Source organism: Protopterus annectens, chromosome 2.part0, assembly GCF_019279795.1.
Source record: "Protopterus annectens isolate FY-2018-M chromosome 2.part0, PAN1.0, whole genome shotgun sequence".
In the NCBI taxonomy this organism is placed as follows: domain Eukaryota; kingdom Metazoa; phylum Chordata; order Ceratodontiformes; family Protopteridae; genus Protopterus; species Protopterus annectens.
Window position 1 is genome coordinate 1,071,443,959 of NC_056728.1, and position 25,795 is coordinate 1,071,469,753.

General features: G+C 39.1%; 1 protein-coding gene across 3 annotated transcripts in view; it reads left to right on the forward strand.

Annotated features, from left to right (window-relative positions):
* The first annotated feature begins 1,541 nt into the window (after positions 1 to 1,541).
* The window catches only part of CCDC171 (coiled-coil domain containing 171), a 3,960,104-nt gene continuing 3,935,850 nt past the window's right edge, over positions 1,542 to 25,795 (forward strand). For all 3 annotated transcript variants that reach the window (XM_044061288.1, XM_044061289.1, XM_044061290.1), the window contains exons 1-2: positions 1,542 to 1,623; positions 12,536 to 12,647. In XM_044061288.1, coding sequence (XP_043917223.1) covers positions 12,601 to 12,647 — 47 coding nt within the window. In that variant the 5' untranslated portion in view covers positions 1,542 to 1,623; positions 12,536 to 12,600. The remainder of the gene's footprint in view (positions 1,624 to 12,535; positions 12,648 to 25,795) is intronic.

A 25,795-nucleotide genomic window follows, 5' to 3' on the forward strand; every position in this document is an offset into this window, starting at 1 on the left:
GAGCTTTTCTCCCCACGCACAAGCTCAGATGGACTAACCCGGTCAACAAATGCCAAATAAATCTTTCTTCTTCTTCCGGCTTTTCCCAGTCAGGGGTCGCCAGTGCGGAGCATATGTACGCTCATGATTGGCAGTGGAGTTTTACAGTGTCTAGCTGCCAGCCTGGTGCCCAACCTTCCACAGAAGGCACACACTCACACCTAGGGCCAATTTAGAGTGTCCAATCCACCTACTTTATGTCTTTGGGATGCGGGAGGAAACTGGAGCACCCGGAGAAATCCCACGCGACCACAGGGAGGACATGCAGACTCCGCACAGAAGGCACCCCAGCTGAGAATTGAACCGGAGAACCTCTTGCTGTGAGGCGGCAACGCTAATTGCTGCACCACCGTGGCCACCCCAACAAATGCCAAATAAATAAATAAGTAAAATGAAGGCTATAACTCTAATTATTGTTACTGTTTATTGTATAATTTTCCTCTTTTCTCCAATAGTCACCAGTTTTAGGATGAATTAAGGGGAATAGAGCTACAATTTGAGTCAAAATCAGGGACATCTCTAAAAATCAAGACAGCTGAGAGGCACATGTACTGCACTAAATGAATCACTATCAAAGGCTACAAAACCACTGCAATGGTTACACTGCAATGGTTACAAGCTTTAATTGGCAGAAAAATAAAAATTAGCACCCACTGAGGAGCCCACTGCCCAGTGAAGGTAATATTTTTAAAAGTAAATTTTGTAATATTTTAAAAAGTGTCCTTTATACTTCTGGATTTGTCCCTGATTTGGGATGTAAAAGGTTGAGAGCTACTTAGAGATACACCTTTTCAAATGTCCAAAGAAGGTCATTTTTTGTGAAAACATGGGATTTTGCAGGACAAGCCATACCCCATACTCAATGCAAAGTACATAACTTATTTGTTTTTATTTTTGCCAAAATAAAAGCATACTCTTATAGTATTTGAGTTGTTTATGTTGTCTCATATAAAATGTAGGTTTTCATATATCAAATAGTTGTGTTTCAGGACTATTAAAGAAAACTTTGCATTTTTTTACTCTAAAATCTTAGGACATTTGACATTTTCAGTATTTTTTCACACAACAACAGGACACCACTGCCTAAACAGGGGGCCGCCCCGTTCTAGTCTGTGAAAAAGAGGGACAGGTGGCAACCCTAGAGCTTATTTCAGCCACAACACTTACTACAAAACCAAATGGAAAATAAAACGGGAATAATTTGCATTGCTTTAAGTAATGAATGCTGAAATAAAGTACTGCTTGTACTTAAGGTACTTTTAAAAACAAAGTGCGAAACTGAAGGAAAGGTTCAGAGTGAAAGAACGACCGTTTGCCGCCACACTTCAGGAAGCCGCGGCAGCTCCAGGCGGGAGACTAGGTAACAACTTGGAATATCTCAGCCTACCTCCAGCGGTCGGAAAAAGTCTTTCATTTATTTATTTAATTTTCCGGAGAGGCGGTATTCTTTGTATTCTAAGGCGGTGACAATGATTTTGCATCCAATAGAGTGGTTGCCGGAAGTGAGTTTTGTTGTCGCCTCAGTCTTCAAAACATGGCGTTACTTTTAAACTGTCTGTGACGGCATGGGGCAACTGACTTGAGGTACCGGTGTTTACGTTTTGGTAACTTTGTTCCGGAAGAATACACTGTTATAATTTTAAATGCATTTCATTTATGTACAACAGAGAGACAAATGCAAGTCTATCGTAGGGCTCTTAATTGAGTTGCTTGTTTTTTTGTTTTGACATTTCGGTAATTAAACTGAGCCCACTTTATAAAATAAATAGAGTGTTTAGAAGGGTGAAGATTAATTTGCGATTTTTATTGGATTTAAACACCTAACGTCATGTGTAACGATGACAGGAGCAATGTGTTTTTCTAATTTCCACAAAGTATTTTTTCGGATTAATGCTCCGTTGTTATGATTCTGAATAACTGTTTCAGGTGTACCTGAATATGTAAAATATTGATTAGTTTTAAGTGGCTTTTGGTTCATGACACACTGTACATATTCTTTTCCAGAGACAAGTTGCTGGGAAAACGTACAGACACTGTATTTATGTACATTATCTGGATACTTTTCAAATGCATCTTTTGGCTGTTTGTGGAAATGGGTGGGTGTAGTCAGAGTTGTGTTGCTATCCCAGGGTATTTATTAGGGATTTTATTTGTTCTAATAAATCCCTAGTTCCTCATTTAGGAAACCTGTTGCTGCTTCATGGCATAATGTTTTCGTTGTGCACCCTCCCCAGGGATTGGTGTGATGTAAGGAAAACAAACCAGTATTTTAGTTGATTTTGTTTTTCTGCGACTCTTGACACTGTTAGGTGAAGGTAAGACATTTTTATCATACAGCAACTTTTTTCAGTTTAGCCAGTCAATTTTAAATGCATATTTTCCCATTTTAATGGCAGAATAAGCAAATAGGCACAGATATTAATTTCAGGCACAGTAAAGGTGTGCCAGTTTTTCAAGCATTTTTTTCTTTGATCAGACATACTGTGCGTTAATACAGGAAATCTAAACCGTGCAGAAATTAATTATGAGGGGACATCTTATAGAAAAAGACACAGTAAGTACAGACCTAGAATATTTATTACTGTTTTCTGCTGTAGTACCACTGATATCCAGATAGACAATCTTCCATCCTGTTTTTCACTTTCTGTAAGGAGCTCCTGCCACTGGTAATTATAATCATAATTAAATAGTTGGTAATTATAATCATAATTAAATAGTTGGGTTATCTGCACTCACAGGGAATTAAACCTTTATGATGCATCATTTAGAGGTCATATTGTAGTGTGCTGTGGGTAGTAGCTAGCAGCAGCTTCTATAGGTGAATGCTAGTTTGTTTAGCCCCATTCCCTTAGGCTGTTTGCACATAGTATGAAGGATTATATGCCACTGTGCATATATTCTTTTTTTTTTTTTTTTTTTTCCAGTGTATTGCCCTTTACAAGAAACTGAGAGCCTTACAGGCTGCCTTTGCACAGTGTCAGTCTTCCAGTGGGATGTCCTCAGCAATTTCAAAGTAGACTGTCAAGCTGCTTTGTTTCCACTCCCTGTCTGATTTTCCAAAGACTAAGATGGATGTATTTTCCTGATTAGAGGGTTAGCCTATACGCTTGCAGTTCTAAACATATTTCATCAGTGTGCGCCTTTTATATTTTCTCTGACTTGTCTATTCTGTGTCTTTGCTTACCCCATCCTTTGCTTGATGGTTGAATGTTGCTAATTTGTGTAGTATACCAATAGGTATGAGTTACCAGCTGGGCTTGTAAAGGATTAATTGTGATTGGTAGCATCAGATAAGTAGCATTCTTTGTTATATATGTATCTATTGATTGCCCCAGTAGTATAGTATTTCTCTCTTGCTGTTGAAAAAGTTTTTGCATTTGATCTTCATTCATTGCTGGCTGTTTCTAAGACAATTTATTAACTACTACTCACAGTGTATCTACTGTTGGCACTCTAGTATAGAAGGAATCCTAGCGCTGTTGCTTGCTTCAGTCCTCTTGTTAGTTGAGAGGCTGGATTTTTGGGCAGCTCTTTTGAATCTACAATTGCGACTGGTCTAGCATTTTTTATTGTTTTGATTTTTTTTTTTTTTTTTTTTTTTTTTTTTAGTACATGTATGAATGTGACGTATGATATTAAAACTGTTTTAATTTTATTATTTTAAATAATATTTAAACAGTAGTTTATTGTGTAGCAGACTGTTTTGACTGTAAAAAGGTTATATGTATCTGGTGGCATAGCTTATGAAACCCACATTTTCATCTGTTGTGGCTCCATGAAAAAAAAAACGTATTTACTACTTTGTAGCAATGTTTGTCAGACTGTGGCTGTTTTGTACCTGCTGCTTTTTTGAGATTTGATTAGCTGATGTTTCTTCTTTTTTCCTGGCCTTTGTGTTTTCATTACACCTGCAAATCTAATCTAGTTTACTTCTTCACCTCTTTAATAGTTTCCTGTAAATAAAGCATCCGAGTAGCACATGTTGTGGTAAGTTAAAGAACAAATGTTTGCATTGCTCATCATTTAGCACCTTAATGAATTTCCAGTACCGTTCAGGATTTGTTTTTCTTTTGATGTGGTGGAGAGTACACTGTTACAAGTTGCTGTTGGCACTGACTTCCTCCTGTGGGATAGATTTTGGTTTCCTAAGTGTCTGGGTCTCATTGGTCATATTGTAATGCTGCACTGTCTGTTCTAAACAGGATGTGACCCATAATTCTTTGTCTTCATCTGTCTCTATTATATTTGTCTTTCATATGGTCATGGGTTTTGCTTTACCACTGTTATGAAAGTACTTCCGGGAGTATTGGATTTGGCGCATGTGACTGTTATAGCCTTCACCCCTATAACTAGATAGTCATATCTGTAGAAATTTCTGAGCTCTGGAGTGATGCCTGGCATTTTGAAAAATGTCTCAATCAGCTTGTTTCTTAAGGTTACCAGCAGTAAAATCCTTGAGGACTTCCAATCCTTTCATTCATTAGCAAAAATGCTGGACATGCTTTACATTCACTTCATTGTCATGATGGATTCGGCAATTGACTGTTTTATGCACTTTGTCCAACTCTCAAAAAAATAATTTGGGAGCCCGGAATATATATGGATGGAATTTGAAGAACAGAATTAACACACAAGGTAAACTGACATCTGTACAAAAATGAAACTAAAAACACTGGAGTAAAATTAATTATTGATTTGAGATTGCCACAGGCTATTTTGATAATGGCATAACTACAAAACATAGGAATACCTCTTTCTGGAGGAGAAAAAAAAAGGAAGAAAGAAGGTACAATTACTAACAGGAAGGATTATCTCAGCCAGTGGAAAGTGAACGGGATAAGCAAGAACATAAATTTACCTTTTACCATTGAAATAAACCAGCCTTTAAATATGGTAGCAGGTAGCTCATACTTTTTAAACTGTAATATGTTTTCATAGTAGCAAATGCATAGTTGTATACTATTTTACACATTTTACATGCGATGCTTTACTGAAAAAGGCAAATAAAATGCAATCCTTTTTTTACTTGACCTAGCACAGCTTTAGTACAACTAATTGTATGTTTTTCGTTGAGAGAGTAGAAACATTTCCTTTTTTATTGTAGTTTTTCTCACATATCTTCCTTCTTCCAATACTTAAGCTAGTTTTGGTAAGATACTCTCAAGAAATAAAGCTTGAGTGAAACAGTTCATATCACACTAGAATTCTATCTGGATTTGCATTCTTGGTGCCACAACTATACTGAATGGTCATGTTAAGGCCTAAGAAGCTAGTTGTTTTGTCTACTAGATCTGTGTAACCACTTTAAGGGATTCATTTCCCATTATTGCTATAAGATTGCTATCATACATGTAGAGTTGGAACTTTAGGAGAGTCCACACTATATCCAAAAGCTCCTTTTCTATAGCTGCACACAATTCTTCTCTTGGCTAAAGTCTGTGACTCCAATACATTACTGGATGATGATCTACCTTTGAAGAAGCCTGTGGTTTGAAGCATCTACTTGCATAACAAATTCCTGTTTGTAATCGTGGCTAGCTAGTATGTGATGGTCCACGCGAGGCCTCTTTAATCTTTTGGAATGCCAGTTCACTGGTAACCTAATCTAGCATGTATACTTGTGTAAGTTCTGTGAGTTGAATAACTAATGTACTATATACTGATTCAACCAGGGCATGGAGTAAACATCTGCTGCTGTGTGACTATTGGAAACATGGTGCTCCTATCTCTTTTGGCACCAGCACCACCAATGAGACCCAGCGATTACTCTATTCTTGAATTACCCTATATTAAGCATTTCTTGACATTTACTGCTGTACAAGTTTCTTTATTTGCTATCACTGCTATTAAGGAACCTGTTTGGCCATTGGGTTCCTGTAGCTGAATGATGCTCTACAAGCTAGCAACAACCTATTTTAGCAGTAACAACCTCTCCAAACTTTTGTAGCACACCTTGGATTTCTTGAACTTGAGAAATAGATGGCTACTTGGGCAGTACTACGTCATCCACTGAGGTGTTACTTTGAAACTTATCGAGAAATGTCACCCACCCCAGTTCTTCTTGTGACCTTCTGCAGATACCAAGTACTAAATCGTCCATGTCATGGTAGGGCTTTATATGGATGTGATTGTTTGCCTCCTGCATTACAACTCCACCATCTAATTGATGTCATTTACTTTTTGCACTACCATTAAATGGACCCTCCAGTGTTGCCTGCAACTTATTTTGCCAAACATGACTAATTACCTTTTTTCAGACTGTATTCTCTTGGAACCTTGCAATCTGCACAAACTTGAATTTTTGTTGCTGCTGTTCCTGTGTTAGGTTCTCTTGCTCATATTTCGTGAACTCGCTGTGCTCAGACCTGAACTTTAAAAATGCTCTACAGTAGACTGTTTGTGTGGCCGTGATCATATTTTTTTATTTTTACAAATTGCTGTTATAAAGAAGGATAATGTCTACATTGACCCGTTTAACGCTGTGCTCCATCTATTTCATGCCTGTATAGGGGCGCTTGTATTTTGTAATATTAACTGATGATACTAGTAACGTAATGTGTGTTTTTTAATGAGCTGAATACCTGCACCAAGTGCTCTACAGCATACTTTGCACTGACTTAAGGATTTTATACGTAGATTGTTTGTTACATTGCAATAATGTGCAGTTATATTCTCCTTTCTCCTCTCCTAGGAACTCTTCACCTTTTTCTTCCATCCTCGTGCCCGCCCCATTGAAAGGCTCACAACGTTAGGAGACTGCAGTTTGTTGTTCTGAAATCTCTAGCAGTCTAATCTTATTTATTTACATTTTTACTGTTGCAAAAAGGGAAATAAGGTTAATAATTTTTATTTATCCTGTCTGGCGTACAAACGCGGTAGTATCCCACTCGGGAACCAGCAGCACTGGCAATTAATGTAGTAGGCCTCCCTGTAAATTCCAGTAGACAGAAGTTACAAAGTAACGGGAAATATATAAAAAAGGATAGTGCAAGGAAATCTTTATTTGTACTTTTACCCTGTTTAGGCTGTATGCCTATTCTGTCTTGAACAGCACATACAGATTGTCTCTGCAGTTTCGAGGTCTGGTTGGGACCTGCTCTGCTCACTCCACTCCACTACCCTGCCTCCAATTCCCACCCGCTCCCACTACACCTACATTTATTTTTAAGTCCAAGTCACCTGACCACCCCCCCCCCCACACCTATCAGCTACCTTATCCTAACTACTCCCCCAATAATTGAGGAAACCCGTCAGTGGGCTAGAGACAACCTTCCACAAGAAACTATCCTACTAGGTGATCTAAATACTGACCGGTTAACCTGAAACTCTAAGAACCCCACCAACCACATTTATCTAGTTGGATTTGCTCAACTTATCAATGAACCCATTAGAGTAGATAAAAAAAAAAAAAAAATCCCACAAACAATCTATTCTTGACTGGACACTAGTGAATTACCCCCAAACAAAGCAGGTTGTCTACCAGATGGCCTTAGTGACCACCACCCTACCTTTCTTCTAAGGAAACGTATCAACATGCCCAAACCTATAGTATATAGACAAATCAGAGAAGACCGCAAACTAAACCCACAGGAATTAAAACACAACAGTGTTACTGGGAACCACTACAAACTCTATGATTAGACCAGGCAGTTGATTACTTTAACAGTACAATTACTAATGTTCTCAATACAGTCGCTCCCATCAGAAAAATTAGGGCTAAAGCAAATCTACCAACAACTTCAGAATCGGGCCAAAAAGCAAACAAATCTCGATAAGAAGAATTACTTCCTAGGTAGCCAAAATAAACACTCAAAAGACCCCCCCCCCCAAAATTTTGGCAAGCCATCAATTCCCTTTTGAAACCTGGCAAAACGACTACTCCCACTTCCACCTCCTTTAATAACAGTAGTGACATTCCCAATTCAATCATCACTTTATAGACTCTATCCTGTCACTATCAGGACAGTTATCCATAAACAGCCCCTCAACCACCTCTACCAAACGTCCAAATAACATGCCCTCTTTTACTGTCTCACCGGTTCCCACCTCCACAATTAAAAAAACTCCTCCTAAAACTTAAACCTACCACCCTTGCAGCTGATAACATACCTGCCAACTTCTTAAAAATAGCCGCGGAATCTGTATCTCGCCCTGTTTCAATTCTGATTAACCGATCTATTCAGGAAGCATATGTCCCTCAACTCTGGAAAGTTTCTTATATCGTTCCCCTCCACAAAGGTGCCAATTTCTATGACTTCACTAATTATCATCCCATAGCCATTCTGTCTCCCTTATCTAAACTTATTGAGAAGTATATTCACTCCCAAGTAATGCAGACGTTTCTTACCAGTGTAGCATCCAGCAAGTCTCAGGCATGATTAAAAAAAAATTATTCCTAGTCTTAGAAAAAGTTGATATTAACAATTGGGTTGGCAGCTGGGAAGCCATGGTTGAATAAAGGGAGCTAGTTTGGCAGTTAAAGCTGAATTCAGCAATGTTACATGTCTCTCTATCAAAACATTAAATATTAATAATGTTTTAAACTTATGATTAGCTATAATTTATAAAAAAGTTATTTTGTGTATATACGATGTGCACATATATAAATAATGATTTAATCTTTTTTGCATAATTTTAATTATTTAGAATTGTTTTTTGTCCTAAGATTCTACCATCAGATGACTTTGCTTGTATTTAAATATGGGGGGGGGGGGGGAGGCATTGTGTAAATTCACTCTGAAGTCCCAATAGACTAACAGATGAATGGGCTAAATTATGCAGGTGACTTTTTTTTTTTTTATTGATTTGAATTTCTATCTCTGATTGCTTTGGGTGTCTTGTTATAAATAGTTTGCACAAGCTGGCTGTCATAACATTTTTGGGATAAATTTTTGAGTAATATCTACTATCCCTGCCTTGCTAATAATCTATTGGATCCTTTCCATACTGCCTTAGAACACAAAATTATAGTACTGTTACCCTGCAGACACCGCTTTTTTACCTTGCAGTCGGCTTTACTAAAATTACTCCAGCTAGGTGGAGCCATTTCCCTGCTGATATAAAACTCCACAACCCCCGCTTATTTAGAGCAAAGCTCATAACACTTAAATGAAGAGTACACATGCATCTGCTTTCTAGACAAGGGGTAACTTCAGTAACCTCTCAACAATCCCAAGTTATTAAAACATAACAGAATCCTGTCTTTATTATCAGTTTGAGTCAAAACATTTTTGTAGATGTATTTTTATTTTCCAAGTACACCACTGTTGTTCTTTGGTCTGCTTTGTTATCCTAAACCCTTGCTAATATTGTGTTTGTATTGTTTGTTTATTTCTGAACAACTTCACACATCATTTAAGGTCTATTTTATTTATCTGGTTTTGCTTAGTTATAGCTGTATTGTATCTTTATTTCATGTTTTCATGCATTGCTGCGTGTTTAACTCTTCCATCTTATTGCCCATCTGGTCAAAGGTTGCATCTAAAAAGGGTCTTTCAAGCCAGTCTACCTAACCAGTTAAACAGAAATAAATAAATAAATGCCATTCAGAATCTAATGTATAGTTATTCTAATTGCTACAGATGTTACTGATAGATTCAAAGGTTTAGTGAAAAGCCCATGTAGCCGTGCAATTCCTTTTTGATGGTAGGAATGAGGGGCTGAGTTTCATTGAAGGAGAAGGTTTTATTCCATAATTGTGAATGCTTTGCAATGAAGTTGTCATGTTTCATGATATGGTTGATGACGACAGTTTTTTACTAGAGCTGAAGTAAGTATTCCCTTGTATTCAGGTTATCAGGATGTTGTCTGTGCAAAGGGTTTTAAATGCTCAACTAAGATGAGTGCACTGCAGCGAAGAGAGAGTTGCTGTAGCCTTTCATTTTAAGACCAACCTTGAAGCCCTTCAGCATTGTTTGTGCTTTATACCTTTTGACAGTGTGTGAGTAGTTTACAGAAGAGAGTATTTCATTCCCTTATTAGTTTTAGAAGAGCTGTGCAAAGGGGGATAGTTGGTTCTTTGCTACAGCTGTAAATCTTGTGGAGGATCAGCTGGTCTTTGCAGACAGTGGTGGGTATATGGGCTTCAAATGGAAGGTAATCGTCTACAAGAGTTCCAAGCTGTTTTTTTTTTTTTTTTTTTTTTTTTTTTTTTCTTTTCTCCCCTGTTCTTTCAACTTTTAGCTGTTGCCCACCAGTAGTATATCTAAAGCTGGTGCGAAACCTTTGGTGAATATCAGAATTTATCTGTCTATTTATTTGTTAGTTTGCTTGTTTGGTTTTGTCTTTGTAAACAAGGGTAGAACACTGATCCACTGTCAGGTTAAGTTTTAGGCAAACGGAGGCTGTGGGAAGAACACCCTGGACCATAGAAAGCAATTTGTTAACAATCTGTGTAGTCTTAATCGTGTGCTCTGACTGCCAGAATGCTTTATTTATTAATTTTTACATTTAAAGGCAGTGTAATTTTTGCTGAAAATTTACATGCAGTAGTAAACACTGTGTAAAAGGAATTAATGACTGGGTTAAGGACAATGCTCCAAGTTTACATTTGTATGTTTTGTGAGACAGACATTAAAGTCCGATCTGACATGTGCGAGAGAAGCAAATAAACAGTATTCCCATGAGAGACGCTTGAGGGTGGTTTTAGATGGAGTAGTGCTCACAAGGAGAACTAGTGATATTGCACTTCTTTTCTACATGGAAATACATTAATATAGTAAAAATTAGAAATGGTGAAAGACACAATATGCTTTCCTATTTCTATCAAGTATTTAGCTGTTGCTTATACCCCATGCTATAATTTTTGATGTATGCTGTTAACGGTGTGTCATTATGTCAAATCTTTAAATGTATGTATCCTTTCCAGTGCCTGGATCATAACAAAAAAGAGTCCTCGAACCAGCCCACATTTTCAATTGACAACAATAAATAAGTAAAATGCTTTTTATTTAATTTGACTGTTCGTTTACTAATACTGGAGTGAAAACAGGCGTTAAAGGTTTGCACTATTTCTTTTTAATATGGCCATTTTTATGGTTATATCTGTGTCATTAAACTATTAAAAGTATAATTGTACATCACAAATATTCCAGTACACCTCTTCATTGTCCTTTCATATCAAAAAAGTGCTTGTGAGTTGTAGAAACCCCTCACAGCTAATTGTTCCTGTTTACTCCAAATGGATGCCGTGCATGTGACAGATTGATCTGATTGTATGTATCAGGTATGTCCAAACTTGATTGTACCACCTCACTGTTTATCAGGTACAATGAAGAGGAAGATAGGACATTCATTAAAAATTTCTAGTCTTGCAGTTTGATCTTTCAGTTTGTCTAGTGACCCTCACTTCCTAGTGGAATGAATTGACAGTGTTGATGCTAAATAGTCCCCCTACCCAAGATCATTGAGGTCACATAAGAAAAAAATTATAGTGGGCATACTAACCAGGTACATAGATGATATTGGGGTAATTTTTTACCTTTTTAGCGAAATACATAGGCAAATAATTTCTCCCTTATAATACACTGTGTGGTCTTTAGGCACTGTGTATAGTTACCACCAATGCTAGTTTGAACCAGCTGAGTTTTAGTACTGTTGTGTAGTTTTAGACTTTGTGACTGTGCATTCCATTTTTCTCAGCAATCGGGGCAGTGTCAGAATTGTTTTAAGTGCATTTTTGACAGTAACATTGTCAGGAATGACTATGTAATGTTTGTGTGTGTGGGGTGGGTATTTTGTATGCATGTGCATGCCTATATGTATACGTTAGTAGATTTTATACATTTCATGTGAGAAATGTTATGGAATGTACCTCTTCAGAATTAAAACAGCTGATGTGTGTGGAATTGTCATGTGTCAAACGTTTTTTGTACATGTATAACAGAAGTAAACCAGGTATAAATGTGGATTAAATGAACCCAGATCGCTAAAATAAATATTGTAGTGTGATTGATTTTTAAGAGGAATTGTGCATGTTATTTCACATGATACAAATGTTCATATATGCACTAAATAGATTTGAAGCGGTTTGCAGTGTTTCTTCAGCATCAGCAGATTTATACAAAACTGCCTTGTTAAGTACATGATGTTAGTCTGATTCTACAGACTTTAAAGACTTTAATGTAAGTGTGTAAACGGTTCATTTTCTTCTGAGAGATTGTCATCATAATAATAATACCATGAACCTGTAGTTGAGGAAGCTGCATTGTTTTGAGAGAAAACAACACTGCATCTCAAGTGAGGAGAGTTTTATAAAAGAGCAGTGAGTGAAAGAAATGGAAGTAGTATGGGTGCTGATGGCCCATAATGACCTTGTAACAAGCAGATGAAAAAAGTGAGCGTCTGCAATGAGTGTAAACTGTCTGTGCAGCGTCATCTTGATTTATGTACTTTTGAGAGTTCAGAAGTAAAATCTTGCCAGTTTGTAAATGTCCAGAATAATATAGAGTATATATTTTAAAACTAAGAAGAATAAATCCTAATTTTATTTTTTTAGATATTATATCCTTGCCAAGGAAAAATTGAGTGGACTCTGTATTTACAGATAGACCAGTAAAGAGCATGACATCTCGACCTTCAGGAAATACGGATACTGATGAAACTAAAAAGTAATATTTCTATTTACTTTGGTATTGTTCAATGCTGAGAAATCCATGCAAATGTTTTCACCCATGTCCCATTTATTGCAAGCTACAGTAAGATTAGTTGTTTCCACTTGTCTGGTAATGGTTTTATTATATTTTGTAGGTTCGATTCTGAATTATGCTTCAGTGTCTTTTCCTGCTTAGTTTGTATCGTTGCTTCCCTACGGTTATCTTATTGATGTCTTTATCCCGATTCAGATTTTCCACTCTGAGGAGGGAGCTATCCTTTTGGTGCTAAACTTGACATGCAGATTACTTCAGGAAGTAATCCTTTTTTGATAAACCCTTTGTGGAGGTTCTCCATGCAATTGGACCTCTATTTAGGTAAACTCTTATGGTCGTAGAGGAAGGCTGGAAAAAAAAGAATGCATTCTTGGTTATCAAAGTGTTTTGGTTGAGAGAACTATCCTTTGGCGATTTTGTTCTTGTTAAAATCACAGTGAGGAAGAAAATCCCAAAACAGTTGTTTTGCGGAAATGCTTACTAACAAAGGGTACTACCCATGCAAACAAATTCTGAAAAACAGTCTTAACAATGCAAATCCCTTAGTGAGATAATGATTTGAAATATATAGATTTCCATTGGCTCTGCTATAGTTAGAATTGTGTGATCTTAATTTGAAGGTTCCTCTGCAGTGGGCAATAGCTGAGATCCTTAAGAATCCTTTCCCAGCATGTGTCCTTTAATGGTAGAAAGATCCTATGCTTAGAGAGCTCATGTACCCAGTCCCCTACGCACCAGCAAATGTGTATATTGGGTTAGGAAGACATGGTCATTGCCACTTGCATAGTTCAAATCTTTATCCTGGCAACTTCACAGGGATTTTCCCCGCTTTTATGCACCCACCTTGCAAGTCTAAACCTTTGATTAGCCCATTATGTTTTCATATTGCCATTCATGCACTTACAAAAGGCTTTTTCTGTAACTCCTCAGAAAGGAGTACAAAATGAAACTTTGCCTGGAGTAACAGAACTTCAACCTAGTCACCTACCATAAGAGACTTGTGATCATGGAGGCCTTTCTTACTGGCATTTGTGGCTGATATGGTGGGGAAATAAGAGTAGAGATTGCCAAATGGCTGTCTTTGACTGTCTAGTAGCAGGCACAGAGAATGAAGGACAATAAGATAAGGCTTTTGCAAAAAGACTCCTACTTTTGAGTCTGACATTTTGTTGGTTTCCAGTCCTTTGTAAAATGCAAACCTTTTCTTGGTTAACAAAAATAGACTGATCTGACCTATGTTTCTGACAGTTAAGAAGACTATAGTAGAGGCATCCACTTTTATTATAGATTGCATTTGTTTACCAGGATAATGTGACTGGGCAGAAACCTGTATTCAGCAATGGGTCCAGGGAAAACAGCTCCAGAAAAATTACATTACGTAACGAATATGGTAAACGGAGCTATACAAGTAATCAACAAATATATAAAATGCAAACATAGTGTCCATTAATTAATAACAACATTTTGTTAAAAACAAAACATATTTGGAAATGAACTTGATAGAAGAGAAACTAGAGAATAAAGGGGGATTAGTATTAAGAGGTGAGAGAGATTGTTTTATGCTAGGTAAAAGGAGCGAGAGAGAGAGATTGTTTTATGCTAGGTAAAAGGAGTGAGAGAGAGAGAGAGAACCAGGAGGCAAATTTGGACCAGTAACGGAGAATAAAGTATAGGAGAAAGTAAGGGAAGAATTATCATCCAGGCATTGTGCAAGTACAGATCAGGTATCTCTTGGATAGTTTCTTGTTTATGCTTTAAAATAGTTGATGTTCACTGTGTTTCTTGGAGTGAGAGGCAGGGAGTTCCAAATGTTGGCCAAGGAGGAAAACGGAGTCGCAAGCTAAGTTGTTAGCTTTTGTAACAATTAACAAATTGCCACTGGATCTCCGCTTTCTACTTGGGTTGGAGAATATTTTTCAAACTAGGGCATTTGTCTGGACAATAAATGTGTTTGTGGGAAGTGACTCTCTGAGAAAGTGAAAGCTAATACCTTAGCTATTTATTTATCTTTTTCAAACTAGGGCATTTGTCTGGACAATAAATGTGTTTGTGGGAAGTGACTCTCTGAGAAAGTGAAAGCTAATACCTTAGCTATTTATTTATCTTTGTTGAGCGGGAAAGTCCAACTGGGATAGATACTTTTTCAGCCAAGACCCAAGGAAAAAAGCTGCAGTATTCATATACGTAAGCAATCTCCAGTATGGCTGTATTTTCCACATTGTATATAATTTCATCTTGGTTATATATAATTTTTGCATACATAATTAGGTGTAACAGATGATTACTGCTAACCTTGTATGACACAATTTGTGACTATAGGAAGATGAGAAAATAAGAAATTACCTGTGCATTTGTATAGGGTTGTAGCAGGCAGAAATACAAAGATAAAAAGGGGAGCCAAAGATCAGCATTTGGGTTGAAATTAGTAAGTAGTGGTATGATTAGGGAGAACAAGTATTAATTAGGAATAGGTAGTTACGAAGTATAATCAGATAATGTTTATTGTAGTAGATAGAAAGGAAGTGTTATAATCAAGCAGCTATCATTTTACAGCTTGTATTTTCTTCAGGTGTGAAAATTATCCAGGTGTAGAGCAAGAACAGAGTAGAGTGCCCAGCAGAAGCTGCTTTAGCAGACTTTTAAAGCATTTGCTGTGTTCTGTAAGCTTTTTAACTCTAATGGGAAGGAGTTCCACAGCTTTGAGACACTGTAACCACTGATTGAAGTTTTTTAAGGCCAGACAGCAAGGTGCTCTATAATGATGATGCCTGCCTGCAGATTTTGACACCTTATATCCCTGTTCCAACAGTGAAGGTTGAGTAGATTGTATGTTAAGCAAGATGGGAGCAGCATAAAGTAGTGCAGGGATGAGAAGGGACAGAGTAATATTTTTTTCTGGCATTATTGTTGATGTATTGTTTTGAGACCTAGCTTTGGCAGTGTTTTTTTTTACTGCTTGCTTTATGCAATGATACATTTAAGCTTTTGTCAGTAGTAGCTACTAGAAGCTTAGGTTGACTTCTTAGTTTAATGTCTGTATCATTAGAGAAAGTAATTTTGGAATTATTTTTGTAGTCCATTGAATGCTTTGGGGCAAATAAGATCTTTCTTGGTGGGGTTAAGGAGTAGCTGATTGTCAGACAGGCAGACCTGTATGGTGGAGAAAAAATAAAACAACTCGCCCAAAAGTCTCTGTTTTTAGTAGAAACAGATAAGTCATTTTGTGCACTGTGTAATAGTGGCCTGTTTAGGAGCTGCATGGAAATCATTAATGAACGTATTGAACAGGGGACCTAAAATAGATGCTTGAGGGACACCCGCTGTAATGGGAAGGAAAGAAGAGGTATTGTTTTGACATTTTACTGTCTGTTTGCCTATATGAGTGGTAGCTGGAAAAACATCATTGTGATGTTTCGTGTATTTCTAGGTAAGCTAGTTTTTGAAGCATTTTCTGGTGGGATACCATGTTGAAAGCTCTGGATAAATATAGAAAAAGTGCTGAGACTAAGTTCCCAGAGTTTTGATACTGGTTATCAGATGTTATAAAACGAAGCAGAGCTGTGCACGTAGTATAAAAAGGATGGAAAACCATGCTGTTTTGGGGAAAGGCATCAGTTGTCGGTAAGGAAACTTAAGAAGTTGAGTCTGGATTCTCTCTTGTCCAGTATTTTTGAGAGTGGAGACAGTATGGCCATAGGCCCGAAGTGTGAGAACTCTTTTTGAGTTGTCACCTTTATGGAGAGGAAGAATGCAGCACCCTTTCTATACCATTGGGACATAGTCTTTGGTGATGGAATGGTTGATTTAGGATAGATCTAGGAAAGGCTAGGACATCAGCAGCAGTTTTTAAATACACAGATGATATGTTGTCAGGGGCAAGTGTGGTAGGTTTTAAGCTTAATACTAGTTCTTTGATTGCAGAAATTGAGACTAGTGTGAGTTCATGTTTTGGGGACTAACAATGGAGAAGAGGAACCTGTTACTGTTCGGATGAAGTGGGTTTTGAATTCAGTGGATATGACATTAGTTTGGTTAGTTGAAGTAGATGCAGATTGTGTTGGTGTACTGGTATTACTAGCTGGTTCATTGTAGTCCAAAAAGCTTTGGGGTTGTTATAATTTGCTGACTTTATATTAATATAGTAGTTTTTTCTAATCAAACACATTTGTAATATTGATGGGCAGATATGGTTTTTACTTGGTTCCATTTTTTTCCAGGCTCTCACTTTTTTGTGAATAATTTTGTGCTTTTAATAGCCAGGGTGCTGGAGACTGGGTTCTTGATTTCTGTAGCGCAGACTGTGAGGCTAGCTTTTGAAGGCTTCTGTTCCCACTGCTCACTTTGATTGCACACACCATTTGGTCCTTATTTTCTGTTTGTCTTAAGAGAATATGATTGAGTGGGTAAGGAAGTCCATGATAAAGGAATATAATCTGATGCTAATGCAGATCTGTCATGTGATAGTGAGGCAGTTAGTGAACACTTTCTCCCTGTGCTTTGATTTTTGTTAGTCACTCTAAACTGGTGTATATCTGCTGATAACTCAAGATGTTATGACCCATGGGTGAACTAACATTAAGAGTATGCCTCCTTTTCACTCTGAATGATGAGGAATTTGAGGAACAAAGGTCCCAACCCCTGAGAGGTAGCAGTAATGATTCCTCTCCTGTGGCTTGCTGCTCACTGGATAACCCTAACTTTTGTGGAGCCCTCATTTTCATGAAGTTCTCTGTGGACTGGTCTGTGGCCCTTTTTTTTCTTTTCCGCAGAAGATGCTAAATTAATTTATTGGGAAGAAGAATGAAGAACCCTATGTCATCCTGCTGCAATTAATGGGAGCTCTAAGCACTAGGCATCAGTTCTTTAGTGCCACAAAGGACAGGTGTACCTCTGGCTAGATGGCTTGCCATGCTGTGCAAGTATTCCGAGGGCTGATACTTGTGTTATCTCAACAGTTCAACATAGATCCTTTGATCTCTTGTGTCTTTCATGCTCTCATGGAGAAAGAATCTAAAGCTGTGGACATGTTGTTTTATAAGTGTTTTTTTTTCCCTTTTACTAGTTTAGGCTACAGACTATTAGACCATCTCTCTTACCTGATTTAGTTCCAGTCCTTGGGGGGGGGGGGGGTCAGACATTGGAAAGCTTGACAGTTCCCAAATGTGGGATGAAGGAATCTCTGGAAAAGGCTCCTAGTATTCATTACATTCCTTTTTTGATTGAAAAAAGCTGTTGATGCATATCCAAGGTACAAAGGGGGGTGTTCAATGCTGCTTCTTTGGCTTAGGTAGCTCCCTCAAAGGCATGTCTTTGAAAAATGTTATTGCTTAACCAGCTCTCCTTTCAGGAGGAACTGCATTAAGTTAGTTTGTATACCTCTGTCTGGAAGGTCCTTTTTGGTGAAGCTTCTCAAAAAATTGAGAGTCCCCCAAGGAGAGGGGTGATCTTATATGTTCAGGAAAGTGTGTACAGTAGCCCCAGCTTTATCCTGACTCATTATTCAGACCAAACTGTTCTGCAAAGTGGAATGACTCCTTTACAAAAAAAGATGACAGGCCGAGTATTGGGGAATGTTGACTGTTCTTTGATCTTCCCTGCTACGTCTGCCAATTGGAGGGCTTTACATAGGACTCCATACCTGGCTTGATAACTGACCAGAACTCTCAGTGAGATGTTGCTTCAGTGTGTTTGCTCAGTATAGAGTTTTTATCGCAGAGATCATAGGTTCATAGGTAGGTACTAGGCTGTTGTCCCTGGGGCCTATACAAGCCCAGCCAAAAAGGTACCCTGGCTTTTGCCACCCAAGAAAATTATTTTCCTGTGCCACTGTTGAGCAGAGCCACAGAGGTGATTCCCAGGGTAAATTTCCTATTTCCCATCCAGTCATCAAGATATTTCTTGAAGAGTGCTAATGAGGAGCTTTGTTTGATATAGATAGGTAGTTTTATTCCAGAGTATGGGAAGTCTCTGGGACAGGAATCTATCCCTCCAGCATGTTCTGTTTATTGTGGTGACAAGGTTTAGGTCCCTAGAGTGTGTAGCTCTGAGGGATTCGGATTTCTTTAAGTGGAGCATGTCCAACAGCTCTAGGTTTGACATAGCTTTGTATGTTGGGCAGAGATCACCTCTGAGTAGGCGATATGTGACGGAGTAAAGCTGGAGTTTTTTGAGACTGTCTGTGTAGGGCATCTGTTTGAGGCCGGTAATCCTCTTTGTGAGGTATTTCTGTGGCCTTTCCAGTTGTTGTCTTGTGAGGTACATACCAAAAGGGGCGTTGTACTCTGTAATGGGTCTAATGAGTGATGAGTAGAGTGGAACAATGACCTCTTTTTTTTTTTTCTTGATGAGAAACCTTTTGTGATGAGGTGTGCCATGTAGAAGGATTTCCTGACTACTGTGGCGATGTGATTATCAAAGGTGAGACTGCTGTCCACCTGTGTCCCAAGGTGTCCTCACACTTTCGGTGTTAAGTATACTACTGCCTATGTTGTAGTTCATGGGTACAGAGTTTTTACCAAAGGGGATGACCATGCACTTTTTGGCATTGAGCTTCAGGCCATGGCTTTGACACCAGGCATCTGTCTCGGTGAAACCCTTCTGTAGGATGCGCACATCGTTAGGAGTTTCTTTATGGCTCCTAGTTTGCAGTCATCTGTGGACTTCGTTAGCCAAAGACCTTCTGTGTTAGCCTGTACTTCAGAGAAGTAGATACCAAACAGGAGAGGACCCAGGACTGAACCCTGTGGTACTCCACTTGTTACTGGTCTGAAGTCGGATTTGGAGTCTTCTACTTTCACGGTGTGGGTTCTGTCAGTGAGCCAGTTGGCAACCCATCTTGTGACATGTGGATTTATACCTAGTTTAGTGAGTTTATCTATAATTCCAGAGTGGGGGATGGTGTCGAAAGCCTTGGCAAGATCTAGATAGACTGTATGAACCACGTTACCCTTGTCTACGGCTTTGGTGACTGCTTCAAAGAAATCTATCGGGTTTAGGAGACATGATCTGCCTTTTACAAACCTGAACTGGGTGTGGTCCAGAGTTTGGAGATTACCAATGTCTTTGTTTATAAGTTCCATGATGATACGTTCCTTGGCCTTGCAGACCAGGCTTGTCAGGCTAATGGGGTGGTAGTTCCCAGGGTCTGTGGTGGCTCCCCCCTTGTGGAGTGGGATAACCGTCACTGTGCGCCATTCAGCAGGCGCAAAGCCTGAGGTGAGGCTATGATTGAACATGGTACTTAGGTGGGGTGCCAGTTTGTTCTGTAGTTCATGTGGAACGCAGCCTTGGATGTTGTCTGGTCCCATGGATGCTGTGTTTTTGGCTTTGGAGAGTGTGGTTTTTACCTGTGCAGCCGTGATTACAGGAACTTTGCATTCTTCCGGTATAGAGATAGGTTCAGTGCTAACTTTACCCCCCCCCCCTCTCACCCCCTAAAGAGCCCATCTGCCAGGATGTTGGCAATATCAGTTGGGTCTGTATATTTAGTGCCATTGTGCTGTAACTCCGAGCAGGTCTGAGTGTTGCTGTTGAGATTCTTGACATAGCTATAGAATGCTTTGTAGTTGTCTTTAGAATCAGTGGTGATTTTGTTTTCGTAACTAGCTTTGGAGGATTTTACCAGGGATCGCAGCTTCTTACTGAGGCTGACCAGGGAGCTCCTCCACTCATGGGATTTTACTCTGTTTTGCAACAGTTTCTTCCTTCAGTGGTACAGTTTGTTTATGGCAGGGGACCACCAGATTGGCTTCCTTTTTTGGAAGATAGCGTCTTGGTTCTGTTTGGGATAGCACGATCCATGCACTCATGTAAGTGCTTATAAAGTGCAATTGTGTAGGATTCAGTAGTCGTAACTGTATTGTCCATCTGCATGGGTGTCATGAAGTTTGCCACTTCTGTCTTAAGAAGCATGAAGTTGGCTTTGGAGAAATGTTTTACCATGGTTTCCTTAATGGGGGTGGGGGCAGGATGTGAATATCTAGAGTAATTAGCTTATGGTCGGATTGGACTGATGAGGCGTTGACTTCAGGTGTGGAACACCGGTCACTCATGTTGGTAATGACTAGATCTAGGATATTGTTGCCCCTGGTGGGGGTGTGGATAAGTTGATCTAGGGCATTGGAGTTTATGAATTCCAGAAAGCGTTGAGTGAAGGAGGTGGTACACGAGTAGTTTTTCCAGTTAATGGTAGGGTAGTTGAAATCGCCCATTATTAGGGTGTTTGGTTGAACCCTAATATTTTCTATTTTCCAGTACATCAAGAAAAGAGGAGTGGGAATCCTGGGGCATGGTGAGTGATCTGTAGCAAGCTACAATTTGGATTGCAGTTTTGCCCAGAGTTAGTTGCACTTGGATGACCTCGGCTGCATTATGCTGTGCAACTAGCCTGGAGGTGTGGATATCCTTAATGAATATGAACACACCTCCGCCTTTGGTGTTCCGGTCCAGGTTACATGGCTGAAAAGTGTGATATGAGTTATAGCCTGGTAGTGCAGGGGTGCTCTCTGGAGCCTTGAACCAAGTCTCAGTCACTGCACAGATATTGATGTTCTCCATTTTAAGGAGTGCCTCGAGTGAGTGCATTTTGAGATTTAGACTTCTAGCATTGAGTAGCATCACCCTCAGTCTTTGCTTGCCTGTTCCTGTTACGGTGTTGAATTTGTCATTTGAACATTTCCTAAAAAAGGCACTATAGGGGCTGCAAGAACCTTAGCCAGTATCTGGAATCCCAGGGGTGACAGGTGCAGGCCATCTCTGGCAAAGCATCATGGTCTGTCGACCATGTCATCCCAGGCAGACAGATACTGGATCCCTTTAGAATGGCACCAGAAGCTTAGCCAATTGTTGAAGTCAATCATTTTGTTCTTGTACTGCGGCATCATTCTGGGTGATGGCAGAATGCTACTTAGAGCTAGGGTCATACCTGCCTGGGCTACAAGATCGGAGAGCTCTTCCATGTCTCTCTTCATGTAATCCAGGGAGGTACATCATAGGTCGTTCACACCAACATGGACAATGACAGAGTCATATTTGTACTTGTTGTGGAGTGACCTGAGTGCTTTGGTTATGTGCCGGATCCTGGCACCCGACAGGCAGCTGACAGTAACCTTCTCCTTGTTTAGCCTGGTGAGTGGGACATCAGTGTGACTGACTATAGAGTCACCTATGACTAGTGTGTTGGGTACGCTCTTTTGCCTAATTGGCTGTGGTTGAGTGGCACACTGACTCTGCGGGCTGTGTCTCATTTGGGTTGTGTTGGGGGATGGAGGTTGCTTGCGTTTCTGCTTTGGAGGTCTCTGTTGCTTAGACAGATTATTATTGAGAGCCTCCACAAATGTTTTTGTGTTGCTATGTGTGGATTTTTATGGTGTAGATTTAGTGAGACTATGTGATGAGTGTGGTGTGGTGCAAGTGTTTACCTTCTCCTCTTGACTGTCAAGTTCAGTCTTGATTGGAGAGAGCTTTACCTCCAGTTTGGCTAGATAAGTGCATCTCCTCACTGGTTGTAGTGTTTTGATGGTAGGAGGAGAGGGTTGTCTGTGTACATGAGGTAATTTCTACATTGCCCCAAGATGCCGAGATTAATCAGACAGGAGAGAACACTGGGAGCTGACCCTTGGACATTCCTGAATAAAAAACGATTTTCCTCTAGATAAGCGAGGAAAGTGAGTACAAGAGCGTTTTTTTTTTTCTCTAAGCAAGTGAAGAAAGTAAGTACCAAAACTGTTTTCCTCTAGGTAATGAGGAAGGTTGAGTGCTGTAGTAATTAGTTGGTTATTTAGTGCTTACAAGTGCTGATCACAAATATGTGAGGTTTGGACATTTTCACAGATGTAAAATTTCAGAGCTCTTGCATTCCCTTCAGTTTGGAGCTCTACATGGGAATTGGGACTTATCTGCGTAGCTTCTGGAATAGTCCTAGACTTTGTTACAGTAAGGGATACTGGAGCTTCGTCTTACTTTGTATAGAAGAGTATTTTTCACATTTTCTTAATTCAGAAGGTGATGAGAAGGTACTGGCCTACAATGAATCTCTGAGATTTCAGACCACAGTTAATTCAGTATACTGAGTAGTTCTGTATGTCAGCTGTTCAGGGATTTGCATTCTTTTATACAGCAGGATATCTGAATTATGTTACTGAACAATATGGTCCTCATTTGACATGCCACTGGTTGTGACACACACAAGTGATTGTCACACTTCTGTTTAGATCATCTCTACATTCATTACAAGATGATGCCTTTGTTTCTGTTTTTTGCCCTAGCAGTTTTTTACCAGAGTATCTGCAGTACTGGAAGAGTCTTTGCAGGAGACAGGAGTCTTGGTGTTCCGTTACTTAGATAATTGACTTCTGGCAACCCAGTGAAGCAATTCGAAGCCATAAGTTGCCTCCATTGGGCTTTGCTATGGCTAGTATCTTTGATTAATGATTGGAAACTGAGAGAGGTTGGCTCTGGTTCCATGTCGGTTGATTGCATTCATTATGTGTCATCTGGGCACACTCCTTTGTGTCATTCCTGTCTGGTTGAAGGCCCAGGATACCATCACCATAGCATCTTGCATGAGAAACTGAGGTTGATGGAGGCTTGCACGCCTCCGTATCTTTTAGGATTGATGAAAATCTGCCGTTCTCATGGTTCATCTGGTTTGTCATCACCATATAAAGGTCCTCCACTATGATTTCTTTAATTTTCTGTCTGCTTCAGATTTATGTCTCTGCATCCTGAAATCTTGTACTGCGTCTTTCTGTTTAACAGGGAATTCCTTTTCTGCAGGTAAACCAATCCCTGGCTCTGATGGCTCTGATGATTGTTGCTTCTGTCATGGATGAGGAGTCCCATTGGAGTTCTCACTGATGCAGGGAAGTAGAGATCCCAGGAGCACAGGACATATATAAACCAGTTTGAGTTATGGTAGTATCACTTTTTGTACAGACTAAAACCTGATCCACAACTTGTAAAGTCACACAAAGCAGGACATGGTAACTTACTTAAATAAGACACATTTTAAACACCCTTTGCAGGGAACTTGTGAGGGTCTGGTGTTGGGATATAAATCATGGCATCTTCCAGGCTGTAATTCAAAACCTGTGGAGCTGAATGCAGTCACAAACTCTGGACCTGCTGCAGAATTTGGATGTGGCTCGTGATCATGGATAGATGGGGCACTTTATACCTTTCAAAGATGTGTCTGATTTGGTATTTTACAAAATGGGCAAGGAAGATTAACCATACTGCTAGTTGCCTGTGTATCAAATCTCTCCTGCCACACAAGAGAAAATTAATGCTGGCCACCTAGACCAAGCACTCTGTTACAGATCCCTTTTCTGCCTCACAGCCTTCAAAATCTAACAAACTGCCACCATCTTGAAAAGTTATTTAGTAGGGGAAATTGTCAAACACAGAAATGCTGTGCGCACACACACACACACTATTGCACAGTGAAATATACCAGAAAACATATAATTACCATAAATAAATTACCAAATGTAAATTTCAAACTGTAGACAAATACAGATGCTTGACTTTTTGCCTCACATGACTGCTGTGTATGTGGTAATAACTGTACCATGTACACTACCTTGTGTCTTATTGCATGCACACAGTACTGTATTATGTGTGGAATTTGTGTTGTGTTACTATGTGATGCTGTATGCACAGTATTGTGTATTCTAACAGCCTCTGCAATGTAGTGCTTCTAATATATTGTATGTTTTTTGTACATGAGCTGTTCCTAAAATGGGTCCTGTCTCAATCAGCCCACCACTCCATTAATCAAATGTCAACAAAGAAGTAAATCCTTCATACATATGTCGCATAAATAAATGCTTAAACCAGTTAAGACTCTGGAACATAAGTCAGCCTCAGTGTTTCTTCTGATTATTACTTTACTCATAGTGAAACCTAAACACTGTCCAAAGTGAGTAAATTTAAAGAAAAGAAAAAATAAATAAAACCTACTGTAAAGTCATGAGTCGCTTGTACAACAGGCAATATCCCCTTGCTAGCATCAATACCCTCCACTTGGTAAACATTGTGTATCGTATCAAAATACTGCTTACATTTTCATGGTTATCTTGGAGTCATCGATTGTAAGTTTTTCATAGATAAATGAACTTCTATAGGTGTCAAACTGTCTGTTGTGTTAAAGTGGTAGCTTGCTCACTGGCACAGAAGCAGGACATCTGTGCCTTGGGTAATGTAGGTTTAGGAACAGACATGAGTTAGAAGTGTCAGCCAGGAGGGATAGGATGAAGTGGATGCAAGGCTGGTCTGCCCCAAGAAGATGATGAGCAACACATTGCTGACCTTGCAGCCCCTGGTGGAGGTCAGGGACTTGCAAGAACAGCATAATTAAGAAAAATTGTGAAGTGAATGTCAGATATTCTGTGGGTAGTGTACATTAATGGGCACCATGCAAACAGGTATCCAAGAGTATTGCACTTTGTCCCTACAAAAAAAAAAAAAAAAAAAAAAAAAAAATCAGGTGGGCAGGTTGGTACTCATGAATAAGGATGGTTATATTATTTGTATTACTACTCTGACCTGGATATGACCTCTGTAATTACATTAACAGAAGGAGAGGTTCCACATAGTTAATGTGGTAGGGAGGATCTTATTCAGATTGCATTAAGGTAACCACTGGAGTCCCCAGGGTCTCTATTGGGTCTCCTGTTTTGCCTCTGATTCTTCAGTCACAAAAATGAAAACCAAGACCCCTGGTTAACCAAAATTGCAGATGACTGCAGACTGGATGTAGTTGTCAAATCACCCTCAGATGACTTAGACTTGTTAGTACCTGGTGTAAAGAAAATGGTCTTAAATTGAATGCTTAAGTTTCTTTCAGAAAACGGAAATTAACCACATCATCCCGGCTAGAAAGCACCCCCATGCTGAATGAAAATGTACCAAGAGCACAGATAGCATAAAAGGGTAAAGGCCAATCTTGGGCATGAAAATGTCAATGTAACAAACTACTCTACTTGATTTAGTCATGCAATGTTTAAACTGGATGCACAGTATTTAAAATTGCTGTTCCTATACTCAGACTTTTAATGCATCTGAAGAAGCACTGTTGTCTGAAAGCTTATATCTGTGGAATAATTTTT